The sequence below is a fragment of the Pelmatolapia mariae genome, linkage group LG7 (assembly GCF_036321145.2).
Source record: "Pelmatolapia mariae isolate MD_Pm_ZW linkage group LG7, Pm_UMD_F_2, whole genome shotgun sequence".
Taxonomy (NCBI): domain Eukaryota; kingdom Metazoa; phylum Chordata; class Actinopteri; order Cichliformes; family Cichlidae; genus Pelmatolapia; species Pelmatolapia mariae.
The window spans coordinates 59,515,213-59,529,778 of NC_086233.1; the positions used below are offsets into that span (position 1 = coordinate 59,515,213).

General features: G+C 38.0%; 1 protein-coding gene across 3 annotated transcripts; it reads left to right on the forward strand.

Annotated features, from left to right (window-relative positions):
• Nucleotides 1-334: 334 nt before the first annotated feature.
• nap1l4a (nucleosome assembly protein 1-like 4a) lies at nt 335-13,264 on the forward strand. Of its 3 annotated transcripts, none has more exons than XM_063480002.1 (14): nt 335-404; nt 1,311-1,348; nt 2,083-2,155; nt 3,998-4,142; nt 4,683-4,769; nt 4,938-5,072; nt 5,158-5,229; nt 5,333-5,472; nt 5,711-5,856; nt 9,333-9,352; nt 9,475-9,594; nt 9,720-9,755; nt 9,931-9,984; nt 11,553-13,264. In XM_063480002.1, the coding sequence occupies exons 2-14, from the start codon at nt 1,333-1,335 to the stop codon at nt 11,589-11,591; spliced, it is 1,083 nt and encodes a 360-aa protein (XP_063336072.1). In that variant the 5' UTR covers nt 335-404; nt 1,311-1,332; the 3' UTR covers nt 11,592-13,264. The 3 variants fall into 3 exon arrangements, with proteins under 3 accessions (XP_063336072.1, XP_063336074.1, XP_063336073.1); XM_063480004.1 differs by lacking the exon at nt 11,553-13,264 and adding an exon at nt 11,163-11,197; XM_063480003.1 differs by lacking the exon at nt 335-404 and adding an exon at nt 549-732.
• Nucleotides 13,265-14,566: the final 1,302 nt, after the last annotated feature.

Here is a 14,566-nt window from a genome sequence, read left to right on the forward strand (position 1 = left end):
TTGACAAGAAAACAAGTCTTTTGGTATGAAATGATTATCTTCTGTGCGTTTGTGTTGCACGTACACAAGATGTACTCTCAAGAAATGCTTGTTTGTTTGTTTGTTTGTTTGTGTTTTTATCAAACCCTGACAGGGGTTTCTAGAATTAGATTAGATATTAATCATGAAAACACTTCTTTGTTTAAGAAACCCTGGATGACTGAAGCACAAGTGAAGGTCGATAAGTGATCGGTGTTACCAAAAATGACATTTTCGCAACGCAGTGCTTAAATGTAGCACCAAGCTCGCTCTCGCCGGCTGTCCAATCAGAATCCAAGAAGCTGGAGCGTGTGTGTCGCTCGGGCGTGCGGATTGAAGCGAATACGCGTGAGCGACGCGCCTGGCGAGATTCCGCTCACATAGAGGTAAGACTGCTGAAACTGTCAGTAAGCAAAGATTTGTCATTAATTTTAGCATATGTTTCCATGTTGGAGTATTACTTTTGCAGCCGGAGTTATCTAATGAGCCCGGCGGACCGCCGGTAAACTGTCTTCACGGTACTTTTGTCTGACTCTGGTGTTTTTAATTCACGCGCGAGCTAGCCGAAGCTAGCTGGTATTAGCTTGTCAATGCGGTCGGTAGTGGCTAGCTGTTGTACCGTTATCCGTCGAGATACATAATGGAATTGTACAGCACTGCTGTTCTGCCTCCCCATTCTGATTGTCTTGAGCCAACTGGCGACAGTCTAAAATGGTAACCCTTACACTTTGTCCTCGCCCAAGCATTGTTCTTAGCACGTTGGCTTGTAGTTTCTTGCTACCTAGCTGGCTAACCCGGTTAGCTGCTGTCAGATCTTTGGCACGCCCATACTAAGTGATTACACCTATGTGTTTGTACGTGAGGTGATGTTAGCGTCCACTTTCATTAGATGTTGCCCAGAGGTTCCATGACGGCCATAACCAGCGCTGGTCATTTTACACTTGTTGAAAATGGAGAGATGCTAACTTTGGTTGACATAGCTTAGCCCAGCTGCTGTTAGCATGTCAATGCGTCATCGGCCTGCGCTTGCTCAACACTGCTGTTGCTGTAGATCGTTGAAAGTTAGCTCAGCTGGTCTGCCTGTCACTCTTCTGCATCGGTTTTAATTATGAGCCTTCAGCGCAGGTTATTTTTGGCAGTTCAGTAGCTTCTCTAATTTACAAGGACTCACTGATGAGATACAATTGACAGTATTCATCATTCACTTTGGTGTTCCTTCCATAAGTTACTTACTCACTTTAATTGCTGATGATGATTACATGGCTTATATAATCTCATATACTTCTAAACAGAGGGAGGAGCTGACACTTGGTCATGGAAGCCAATAAAGGTAAAAATAATTTTTATTTTTTTTCCACTGGCCATGTTAAAGTAATGCCTCTGATGAGATTTGTTTACTTGATTTGATTCTGTACCTGTTGGTTGTTAAAGGTATGTATGCTTAGTAAGTTTTTCCATTACTCAATGGAAAAAAACCTCTTAATCCCAGTTCTTCCAGCAATTATTATTTCAAATATGCAATTTGTTAGCAAATTGTTAGAAAAAGTTGTGAAAAATGAATTCAGATCCTCATTATGCACATTACAAATGTCCTTTTCATGAGCTTTTTCCAAATCAGCACTCCACTGAGATTTCCCCTTTGAAGATCTAAAATGATCTTCTAATGGGATCTAATGTAGGGCATTGTTGTCATTGTTTGACCTCTGTACTGCCTTTATTACCATTGACTATAACATTTCACTTAACGGGCTTAAGGTTTTGGCTAATATCTCTGGCTGTCTGTGGACTTTTTTAAGCTGTTACTATAAAACCATATCAAACATGGTTTTATATTGCTAGTAACTGCTTTATTCCAAGAGAAGGGCTAGGGATGTTAACTAGTCCATTATTTCACAGTATTTGTTGGCTGTTGTTTTATTGATTGGTTTACCTTATATTGTGTATAATAAGGTTGCAATTGGCTAAATATTAAATTAATATTACATGTAATTACATTTAATACACATTTTTGTTATCACAGTTTGAGATGAACATCTCTACTAATGTTGTATGCTGGTTTGGCAGGTAAAGGGGATCAAGGGATGCAAAATCCAAGTGGGCAGGTGGACAGACCTGTCAGCTTCCACTTCTTGGAAAGGTCAGTGCAGCTGAACTGTGATTCGTTTTTAGATATGCTAAAAATGAAAACACTCATGATTACAATTTATTGTTCACATCATTGAGCGCTGTAGATGTCAATTCAAGAGAATTGCAACTTTTTAAACATATTAACGTTAATTGTAACTAAATAATTCTTGAAGATTTATTTCCCCCTTGCATTGACCTTTGTGTGGCACAGAACATATCTCATTGACATTTTTCTTGGCATTTGATAGGATTTAAAGCTTGTGTAGGTATAACAGCTGTAGTGCTGGGCGATATGACGATATATATCGTGTGGACGATAGAAAAGTGTCTATCGTGCCATTTGTCTTCTATCGTTTCTAGCCCGAATTTTACAAATTATTACATAAAATATATCATTAACCCTTTACAACCGGTCGGAGCAGGCACACTCCGTTTTGCCTAACTATTTTTAAATCCCTGTAGAACTGTAACCACGTAAGGTAGCGCAATAATGGGTTTTTTTGCATATGAAACCGTAAGAGTTGTACTTACATCTTATTCCATTAGCTTGCCCTAGGTCACGGTTTCCTTCCACATATAGCTTTGCAAAAATTGCATAAAAAGTACTTCCAGCAACAAAAACATAATATTCCAGAAACAGGCTTTGCCGATCCAATCAGCTGTTCATAACACTTCCTAGTTTGTATATAAGTCAGCGCGAACTCTCGCATGTCCGCCATTACCTGCCCGAAACCGGAAGTGACGTCATTTTCGCGGAAAATGTAGTTTTTTTAGCTTCAAAGCCTATGTTGGTGTTTTTAAAAGTCATGTTTGACTTTATGCTCTTCTGTATCGTTTCTGGGATGCTTAGAAGTCAAATTACACTGTTGTAAATAGTTTATTTTGATGCACATGCTGTGTTTTTGCAAATTTGCATTTATTTATTTTTATTTTTCCTGTAGTATATAAAAAATTGTGTGTCTCAAAAATAAAACTAAGAAGACACTCAAAATAAATAAATGTAAAGATAAGCTCTGGCGGACTTGGTTCTATGGTAGGTCTTAAAGGGTTAAATAGCCTGTGCAAATATATTAGTGTTGTCTTCTCACTATACATACTCTTAACAAGAGAAAATAAAGTATAAAAAAATGATATTTTTCGCAAAGAAACTCTGTCTTGTGGTTTTGCAACATGGTGCTGCTTTACGTGCACCCGGATTTGCGACATGCTTTACAGTAATTCAAAACAAAGACTGCACCCTCTCCACTCGCTGTTTAAAGACTGCATACTTTCCAGATGACCACAGGTCAGGTGGTATATCGTGATATATATCGTTATCGTGATATAAAATAATTCATATCGTGATAAATATTTTTTCCATATCGCCCAGCACTAAACAGCTGTATGAAAATGGAGAAGCAATCATAATCATCATTTTTACAGGGATTCTGACACTAAGGAGCCAAAAGTTTGCAATTTCAAATATGCAATTTGGACAGCATGCTCAAAAATGCAGAATCACTAATGTAAAATCATATGAAATTATTCAGTACAGTGAACTACTCTGCTGTTATGCATGGCATAAAACAAAACTTTTCACATGTACAACAAAACCAGTTTTTGGATTGCTGGCTTGCTCCAGTCAGCAGATGAATTTGATAACTGACACTATTGAGTAATTTCCTACAGCTGATAGGTTTTTTTTTTTATGCTGTACATATAAATAAAATCACTGTTTAATCTCCTAAAAACAAAAACATGATTTAGTTCGTTGTAGACTCTCAACAAATGTTTAGGATTACAGTTTTTCTTGTAAGACATTTTCCGTCATCATTTTTAAATGACCCTTTGTTATGTTTCTCTTCCCTTATAGCATGCTTCCCAAAGCAGTGAAGAGGCGAGTGCATGCCTTGAAAAGACTACAGGTGCAATGTGCTAACATAGAGGCTAAATTCTATGAGGAGGTTCATGAGCTTGAGAGGAAGTATGCTGCTCTCTATCAGCCACTGTTTGACAAGGTACAACAGATTTTGTTTTTAATAACACATTTCCTTAAAGTTATTTTACGTAACACTAGGCAGATATTTTCCTTTACTCTTTATGTGTTAATGCAAACAGAGTAAATGCTAGCTTTAAATATAAAACTGAACAAATCTGTAAGGATCACTTGTGGTGTTTCCTATACGAATGGGTGTTTAAGTATGTCTCTGGCCTAATCAGAGGTCAGTAAGGCTGCATCCATTGTGCTAAATTGAAAACTGCTGCAGCAAGTAGTCGACTGTCCTTTGTCAGTCAAGGCTATTTCCAGAGATAGGGACAAGAAGTCTGCCATTCTTAATCACACTGGAGACTGGCAGCTGTAATCCTGCTGCACCTGTCCTGTGTGCATGTCGTGTGAGTGTGTGTGTCAGTCTCTCTCTCAAATGGTGTTGGTGTCAGTCTGCGAGCTGAAAATAATCCACACGTGCCAAATGAACGTTTGCCTGCATAGTTATATTTCATCAATATATAGAAAATTCTGTTAAAAATGTTTAACTTCACCATAATGTCTATCACAGAGACGAGGTATCGTCACAGGAACAGTGGAACCCACAGACGAGGAGTGTGAGTGGCAGAGTGACAGAGACGAAGAGGAGGAGCTAGCTGTAAGTACAAATTTGATTTTCATTTAGAACCTGATACCACATTTTAATGTAATCTTGCTGCAGTGTGAACTGTCTGATAATTTGGTAATAAATCGTGATCTTGGTGCGACTAAATATAGATTTTTGTGAACAGTGAGTGTTGATTATCGCTCTGTCCACTCCTTACAGGAGGAAGTAAAGGAAAAAGCTGCTATTGAGGATGCAAAGAAAGAGGAAGCCACACCAGAGGAAGACCCAAAAGGCATCCCTGAGTTTTGGCTCACTATATTCAAGAGTGTGGACATGCTTAGTGACATGCTGCAGGTACATTTCAGTGACTGATGATCCTCTTCTCCCTTTTCACTTACTTTATGAATAGTACTTGACTTGTCTGTTAATCTCGTGACAGGAGCATGATGAGCCCATCCTAAAACACCTGAAAGATATTCAAGTCAAGTTTTCTGAGCCAGGAGAGCCAATGGTCAGTGTCTGCCAGTGACTGTAATTATGGTCGATTATCATTAGTTACTTGGGCAAGATTTAAGTCGGTGTGTTAAATTATCCTTTTGTTCCTTCTTTCTTAGAGTTTTACATTAGAGTTCCACTTTGAGCCCAATGGTTACTTCAACAATGCAGTTCTCACTAAGGTCTACAAGATGAAGTCAGAGCCTGATCCCTCAGATCCTTTCTCATTTGAAGGACCAGAGATCATTGACTGTGAGGGGTGAGAACCAGAGCTTAATACATATGCTTGTCAAACTGTGGTAAACATGTGATGTTAAGTTTTAACTCAGAAATAGATGTGTGGTTTGTGCAGTATTTTTTTTTCGTATTTTCTATATAAATCTGGTGATTCTGCATCCCACATATCAACCTCTTCTTGGCAGGCCTTCCAACTTCTGCCTTTTTCTTGCATATTTGCTTTTTGCCGCCTCTCACTTTTTTATACTTCCTCTCTCTAGCTGTCAGATAGATTGGCACAAGGGGAAGGACGTGACAGTGAAAACCATTAAGAAGAAGCAGAAGCATAAAGGGCGTGGCACGGTCCGCACTGTTACCAAACAGGTCCCCAATGACTCCTTCTTCAACTTCTTTAATCCTGTTAAAGGTGAGAGCACACAGACACACATAATGTTTGGGATTTCTCAGGAACTCTCAAAGATACTTCTCTCTTTAAAAAAACAAAGAAACAAAAAAAACACAAGTTGAGAACTGTTTACAGATATGCCAAACCTCCACTCAGAAATTTGTTTAAGTTGCAAGAAATGGGTACACTTAATGGGCTGGTAACATCTGTTTACATGCAGGTAGTTTAAAAAATATGTAAGCATATAATATGAGCTGTTAATCATGTATTCAACTAAAGTGAACAGCAGGTGGCAGCAGACTCACTTTTTTAAATTGTTCAGACAGTGCCATGAGTAGGTGTATCAGTCTGTGCTGCTGAAGCTGAACTTTGTTCATTAGTCAGCTTTGGGACTTTTATAAACTTTGGTTTTACCATTATTTTCCAGCTTCAAAGGCTTGTTACTGTGATGCTAAACAGTGAATTTAATGACTGATAAAGAGATAATTAAAAATTTTAGGTTTAAGGTAACCACCACCTTTTAATGACATCATGTAATTTATTGATGCTATTATTTATAACTAATTTTAACAGAGCTGGCACTCTGGGTTCTTTAAACAATATTAACTGTATTCCAAGTACCATAGGTTCTTTTTTAAGGCAGTTTAAATTAATTTGGTGTTAATTTAATTTAAATGAACAAATCAAAACGTTCTAATATTAGGCAACCTTATTGAAACAGTTGCCTCATTTAAAAACGAAGCAGGTCAGTTTCAGTTGAATAAACATCAGGTGAATAATAAAGTGTCAGTTAGGCAAATCTTGAAATTAATCATTCTTATTCAAAAGATCATTAAGTCAGGGCAAGATACACCTTTAATGACTGTGTCGTCTTTCCTGTATAGACAGCTTACCTGTCTGACATGCCCGGACTTATTCTGACTTTGAGGAGGTGACCTGATTACTCATTGGCTGCACCAATGTTTGCCCTACTGGTTCGGTCATAGTCTTGGTGTATGACTAGTGAATATAAATACCTCCTTGTCAAGTGTGCTTGGGTGTGCAGCTCTTTGGCCAGAATGGCCATTAGTGGATAGGCTATCATTCAAAGCTCATGTGAACATGCACAAATGCTGCATGTGACTTACCTGCTGTGCACCCCATTGACATATCAAGATTTTGATTTCTTGAAAACTTTTATTGGTAAATAGTTGGCAGAGAAAACGTTGGCTTTTGAATATACATGTTGTTTTTCAGCATGAAATGAATACAACTTTTAATATAAAGTTTGATATCTCCATCTGCCCTAGGAGGAAGCTCATTCTCAGTAGTTACAATGTCTTTTTTGTGTGTGCGCGAGTGCGCGTGCGTTTTCTTTATTAGCAGACCTGAACTATGCCAAGTGTCATGCATATAGTGCTGCAGCTATTAATTATTTTAGTAATCAAGTAATTTATTGAGTAATTGGATAAGGAATACTTTTGTCTCATTAATGAGCAATAATAAATATTATAATAAAGAGATAAAACACAGGTCAATAAGAACAACTAAACCCTTTGATTGTATACATGCTATACAGAAATTTTATTTTTTAAAGAAAAATAAATACAAAAAATATATAAATAATCTCAAACAGTCCAAGTAGGGCTGTGCGATATGACCAAAATCTCATATCATATAAGACATTTATCGTCCTGACAACGATATAAATCACAAAAATGTAATATTTTCTGTAAATTCTGTGAATCTCGGGCAGCTCGACTTGCGTGAAGTTTTTCCAGCTGGGTGTCCTTTACCCGGAGTCGAGTGTTTTAACCGATGCATGAAACTATGCATTTTTAGACATAAGCTGTAACGGCCGCCGTTTTCTTTCAAAGTTTGAGTCTAAGGTTTATTTTTTAGCACCCGACGGCTCTTTTTTGCTTCTCCTCCGTAAACACTCTGCATGCTCTTTCACGTGATTCAGTTTATTTTGAAAATTCTCAACAGGATCTTGAGCTTCATTGTGAAAGGTTTACGTGGAAAACAAACAAGCGAACAGCGGAGCCACGCGATGGTTTTACCGTCATTGTTGCTAACGACAACACGTAAAAACAGGCGCTTGTCCGTCCATAGTGTGGTTATATTAAATACAAGAGAAAGAGAGAGCTTTAAGAAATTAATATAGCCACTACAGTGACCATCAAAACAATGAAAAAATATTGCCATAAACAGTTTATTTTACGACACCACGAAACAAACTATAGCGTAATAGGAAACGATAGACGTTTTTATATCGTCCTCCGATATATATTGTTATATCGAACGGCCCTAAGTCCAAGTCATACAAAATAGTTCATCTGCGTATTTTAATACAACTCCTGGAGGCTTACTGTGGATTTCTCGCTGTGTTAAACAGATGGTGGTGGATGGGACAGCTACAAAGTTTGCCTTTCTTCACATCAGAGTTTCTTGATCAGGTGCTTTGATGAAGGACTCCCGCTAGCTTTTTTTTCCTAGTACTGCTTTTAATGGTGATCACAGAAACGCCGCTGCTGTTTTGGACGCTAGAAACACATTTTCTTTTGCTCACCCTGAGCTCACCGTCTCTGTAACGGCTCTGCCTCTTTGCTCTTTGCATTGTGTAAAGAGATTCCGTTAAACTGGGTCAATGTCATCATCACTGCTGATGTTGTGTTATTGGTATTTTTGTTAACAACTGGAGGTTGTTTGACCTAATGTTGTAAAAGTTTTTTTTATTCACACGCTGCTCCTTAATAAGTTTGTATTGCAGGTTTGTTTTTAGTTGTACATATGGGTAAAAAGCTCCCATTTACGTTTAACACATTGGCGCGCTACAGAGCTGTGCATTAAACGAAAGATCGAAGGAAAGAATTTGTGTCAAATTTGTTATAATCAAATTACTTGATGATCCATTGCAGCCCTACATGCATAGTCTTATATACCAAAAATACTGTTGCGCTTAAATCACATGCTTCACTAAAAATCTCTGGATAAATTTCTATTTTCCTTCCAAGACTAGCACTGCTAGTTGTAAATCTTAAAGTGTAAGACTGTTGGGGTTCTGCTGTTAAACTTGTAAAAAATCATGTAAACATGATAATATTGACCTGACAGGTACAAATAGCAAATAATAATGTACCATAAAACTTGACCACTCAGATGTACATAACACTGACCAGTGTGGGCACAGCCTCATAAGTGTAACGTCTCAGTTTCCTCTAATACAGCATTGTTCAAAGAACAGGAAGGATCGGATGATGTCGCTTTTAGTCAGCGTGGTGGAGCACAAGTGTTTGCTCATGGGCTGTCACTTCCTGTGTATGATAACCTCGCTTTGTGATGTCATTGATAACCTACTGGGTTTTCATACCTTATGTGAAATTCAGCTAATCCCATAAATCTTTCCATTGATATTGGCCTTTGTTTTAATGAATCTTATTTTTTCCCTCTCGTCCCGTTTAAATCCTTTCTGTCATCACTTTGATTCAGTGTGTTAATTTTTTTTTTCTTTGCAGCTCCACCAGATGGAGAAATGGTGAGTATAATGTTGCTGAAATGTTCTTCATAAAGGCATTATTGCACCATTTCTTAGGTATTACATTCTGTTCAATCTGTCAGATTTGTGTGATAACACTCTATTCTATTCTTGTTTTATAGGATGAAGACTCTGAGTTCACCCTAGCCACAGACTTTGAGATTGGTCATTTCTTCCGTGAAAGAATAGTTCCCAGAGCAGTGCTGTATTTCACTGGAGAGGCCCTGGAAGATGACGAGAGCGTGAGTTTTTGCCTCAGATGCACGCACTTTGAGACACGACCATATAAAAAGCTTAAGCCACAAGTTGGATATTTGCAGACTGACTTTGATGGCTTTGGTTTTTTTCCCCTTCTTTGTTTTTGTAGTTTGAAGAGGAGGAGCTGGAGGAGGGAGAAGAGGAGGTAATTATTTGTTCACTGACAAACACTTGAAATCTTAAGAAATGCCACTGACTTTCACACAGGGATTACAAGTGTACCACCTCAAAACATTTAAATTATACTAGTTACTATAAATGTGAAATTTTCTTAAGTATTTCTTGCATGTTTAAGTGTCATTTTTCTGTTTGTGTCTTAGGAACAAGATGAGGAAGGTGATGACGATGATGATGAGGGAGACTTTGATCCCAAGGTCAGTTTACACCCTACACTTCCTTCCCTATCGTTGTAAATTATCACAATTTAAACCGTTAGGTCCTCAGAAGTTTAATTTAGTAAGTCGAAGTTTTGATATATCCCATAAGTTTGGCATATGGATGGTAAAAATGTTTTGTCAGTGGTAGAAACAAGCTTATGTGTGGGATTTGCACCAGCTTGATCACTGTTATGTTCATGTAAAGGAGTGTCGTTTACTCTGTTCTTAATGAGAATCCGCAAACTCCTGCAGGATTAAAGGAACCTCTAATTTTGTGCCTCCAATTTGTAATGCACACAATTTTTCTGATTATGTTTTTAGCATTTTTACTAAGTGAAGAAAGCAGAGTTCTTTGGATCCTTTTTCCATCTGTAGCTGTGAATTACTTTAGCAGAGTGTCAATGTCCTGTTGTGTAAACAGTTGCCTTAAAAAACAACATGACAGTTCCTTGACTCTGGTTTCTAATTTTCTCTTGTAAATGCTAGCTGCACAGGCTGCACAAACCTGACTGTCAGGATTTGGCTTCAATTTCAAGCCCTAACAATCTCAATGTTGTTAGACTGCTTTGGGGAAGCTCTGGTTATCTAGGAGACGCTGGTTATATATTTTATCACCGGAGCCTCAAGATCTCAATATTTCAAGTTGCTGTTTTAGGAGACCATTACTTTCTCTTGAGTCATCTGTTCACTGCAGTGCAGTTGATGTCCTGTGTTGGAAAACTACTGATTGTGTGACCTGTTCATACAGGTTACATCTCATTTCTTTCAGGCTAGTGGATTTAAATAAAAAAAAAAAAAAAAAAAATCATGTGATAACAGATGGTGACAGACTTGTTTATTAGCAGATGGTGTAGTTAAGATCACTATACTCCATACTTCCTCCATCACACTGGACTATCACATAAACACATAAACAATGTGTCCTGAAAACATGTAATAAGTTGGTTGTTAGTAGTGTTATTTTTATAAATTTTTCTTTAAATTTTCTTTAATTTTTTTCGCATTCCCGGATACCATCTTATCACCCATTGTTTTTTGCTTCATGGTGCTCATTAATAGTAATGTTTCACTGTGCTTTTTTTTTTTTTTTTTCCATTTTTTTTTTTTAATGTAATGTTTTAACTTCATCATACTGTTGTCTCTCCCTCCCCTGGATTACCCCCTCTCCCTTACAGGCATAATCAAACATTCTCACCCCATGCATTTCTAGGTAAGGGAGAAATTAGGATGGCGTCCCACATACATCACACTCGCTCGTCCAGTGGCTTTGGTTTATTCTTGCTTTCCTTTTCTTCTTTACCTCTTTAATTTTTGTTAACATTCCCACCTCTTTAGAACCCCCAGTTTACATATTGAGTAGATTGCATCTGTTCTTAGTCATGTTGGTTTCCATCTATTTACATTTCTTGCTTTAGACCCATTCCAGGTTTCTAACAATCCTCCCTTTGCTGTACCAAACAAGGTGCTTTCTTTCTTGAGCAGTTGCTTTCTAGCTAGCTGATGTTGAGCAGTTTCATTGCCTGTCTTGTTTCATTTTTTTTCTTTTTCCTCTTCGTTCCTTGCAGAAAGAACAGCCCCAGCCGGCTGAGTGCAAACAGCAGTAACCTTGGTGATCAGGGGAGGTGGAGACCTGCTGTCCATCAAATCAGTTGTTAACCAATCAGCAAGTCCTACTACTTGTACAGGCTCCGCCTTTTTACAAACTCTTACCTGAACGCAATAGAACGCAAACCAAACTGCGTTTTTTACTATGTGCATGACTTCTTTTTCTTTTGTCTTGCGCCCATCTCGCCCCGTTTATTTGGCTTCATTTCAGCCCAAAGCAAGAAGTGACTTGACTCTATGTAAATTGCCATGGCATCATATAGGAACAGTTGTCTTTAATAATGTGGAGTAGGTTACTACTGCCAAACTCAGAGCATTATTAGATGAAAGAGTTTAAAAATAAGCAAAAAAGGATTGGATCCCAAACTTTAGTTTTCATGGAAATCGGTCAGTTACTCAGGGTTTTTTAAACACCAACACGATGTGAGTTTACCAGGAAACTGCTGAACAAGTTTGACTTAATCTTTCACTGGGGTTGTTATCATTTGTTTAGTGTTTTTTAAGAGACATACAATTTAATTTACTTTTTTTAAATGTTCATTGTCATGTCATTGGACTATTTATTCTGGTGTCATGCAGCTATATGATACGGTGCATTTTGGGGAACGCTTTAAGGCCCATCTGCAGTTATAGGCTCAAAGCTTATTTGAGCATAGCAGGTTAACAAAACGTGAATACTGCCAATTTTTTTTGTTTGTTTTGTTGTCGTTTACTTTTTGTTTTTTTTGCTTGTTTCTTATTTTAAAAACATGTTCAGACTGAAGATTCATGTTCTGCATTGATAGTGCTCTCTTCTGTTCGGATGTAGTGGAGTAAACAAGCATTTACACTGAGCACACTAACTACAATCACGAGACAAGCACGTGGTTATATATTTCCATTTTCCTCAGTCACCCCTGAAATGCTCCTTGCTCTTGTTTTAACAAGCTTGGTGAGAATACTTTTTTAAATTACAATGTTTGACATGAAAGGCAAAACTTGAAAGAATCTTGAATTTCCCCCAGCCCAGGCCTCACATCCAGTCTGAATATTCTCCTCACAGATGACAGATTTAAGCAGTGGCCAACCCCTAGGCTTTTTGTGGCTGTTTTATAAGATAGCACTTCTGGTATGTATCTTGCGCTAAACAAGTGTCATTTAGAGTCAGTGTTGGGACACAAAGTGTGGATAAAATGTAAATTCTGTTGCCAAGAAGCCAAAATGAAAGACGCTGTTCTGGTTCGTTAAATTGTTTGCCAATTGTCGTTAACACAGTGTAATCTAATTCAGCATTTAAAGTTGTTTCAGAATATATAAGTATTTGTTATTGTCTACTTATTGAATCGGTAGAAAGTGGGAAAACAAATGGGAGAAGGTGCCAATGTATTTTATATACTTCACTGGGATTTTGGCCATTTGTTTTGGGCGCTTGTGCCTGATGACTGATCATCAAAGGACTTGACAGCAAAATATTATCCACCCCTCTCTCTCTCTTTTTAAAAAAAGATTGTTGATCTTGTTAGACAGATCTCAGAGCCACGGTTGACGTCTTCAGATCTACTGCATTGGACCGTGTGCTAGCAATGGCCTTAACTGGTTCTTATTCACAATTTGTTACTTGCGTAATATTTCTTTTCAATTTGTACAGTTAGTTAAAATATTCTATTAAAGTTGTGCGACATGGAAATGCAAATTCGTTGTCCTTTGTGTGTTTGTGTTTTGTGTTGGTTTGGCCAGGAACACAGGTAACCCACTTTTTTATTTTGTATTGGAATTAAGAGGATCAGGTGCTGATAATCAAATGCACTTTGAGTTATAAGCAAGTGTTTGGGGGTTTGCTCATGTGGAAGATTGTGATGTGTTACAATCAGGAGGAGGAAAGAAAATTTGCAAACAATTTGGAAAGTTCACGGTGCAAAAGATTGTTCACATGTGGAAAGCATTCAAGACTTGCCCTTTTTTTTTTTTTTTTTTTTTTTTCTTTTTTTTTTTTGCATGAGTGAACATCCCAGTAGATTAACTGCAAGGTCAAATCATGCAGTGCTCAGAGAAAGTTCAAAAACCTCAACAGCTACATCTCAGACTCTACAGGCCTTTACGGGCATATTATAATACAGTCAGAAAAATACTGAGCAAGTATGGCTTGCTAGGAAGAATTACCATGAGAAATCTCTCTACAGCATGACACCCTTCTCAAGTTATTGTACAAACAATACACAGTGCTACCTTTGGGGAAAGCTAAATGTCATATCAACATGCTGTTGGTGGGGTGATGGTTTGGGTTTGTTTTAGAGCCACAGGATCTGAACACCTCTCAGTCGTGTCGAGCATGAACTCCTTTTAGAGTCCAAGGTGAAGCCATCTGTTTGACAGTTAAAGCTGGGCTTAATCCCATATCGGCAAATCTACAACTGAGTAGCTTGAAAAGCAAAGAATCAACGTGTTGCGGTGGCCCAAAGTCCAGAACTCAACTGAAATGCTGTGCATGAATAAATCCCCACAAATCTAAATTAACTGAAACAATATAAAGAAGAGTGATGCAAAATTCCTTCATAATAATGTGACCGACACATCCTAAATTTGACATGCAGCACACAGGTTCCTCATGACATATTAAAAATGTCCCTGGAGAGCAAAGCACTTTGTCTCCTGCTACTGAAGCTGCTCTGTTGTACGTCCAACCCGGTGTTACTGTGGAGTGATTTATGTGCTCTGGTATTTTTTCTCAGGTGAATGCGCATGCTGTTAAAAACACATCAGGTGATGATTTGCAAATGATTGACTAAAGCTCTGAGCAGCGCATGCAGTTGCAGTCTCTACATGAGCAAATCAGCTGAGCCTTTTGTCCATCACAAACACCATAGTGACAATGTTAGAGCAGTTTGGTATCCAGGCTGCAGGAATTTTGGTTTCAGTCTGTCCAACCTCAAGAAAGGCAACCATTTGGTTTGGAATTCTGTCTTGCAGATAGAGAAAGCACGCACACTCCTTTGAG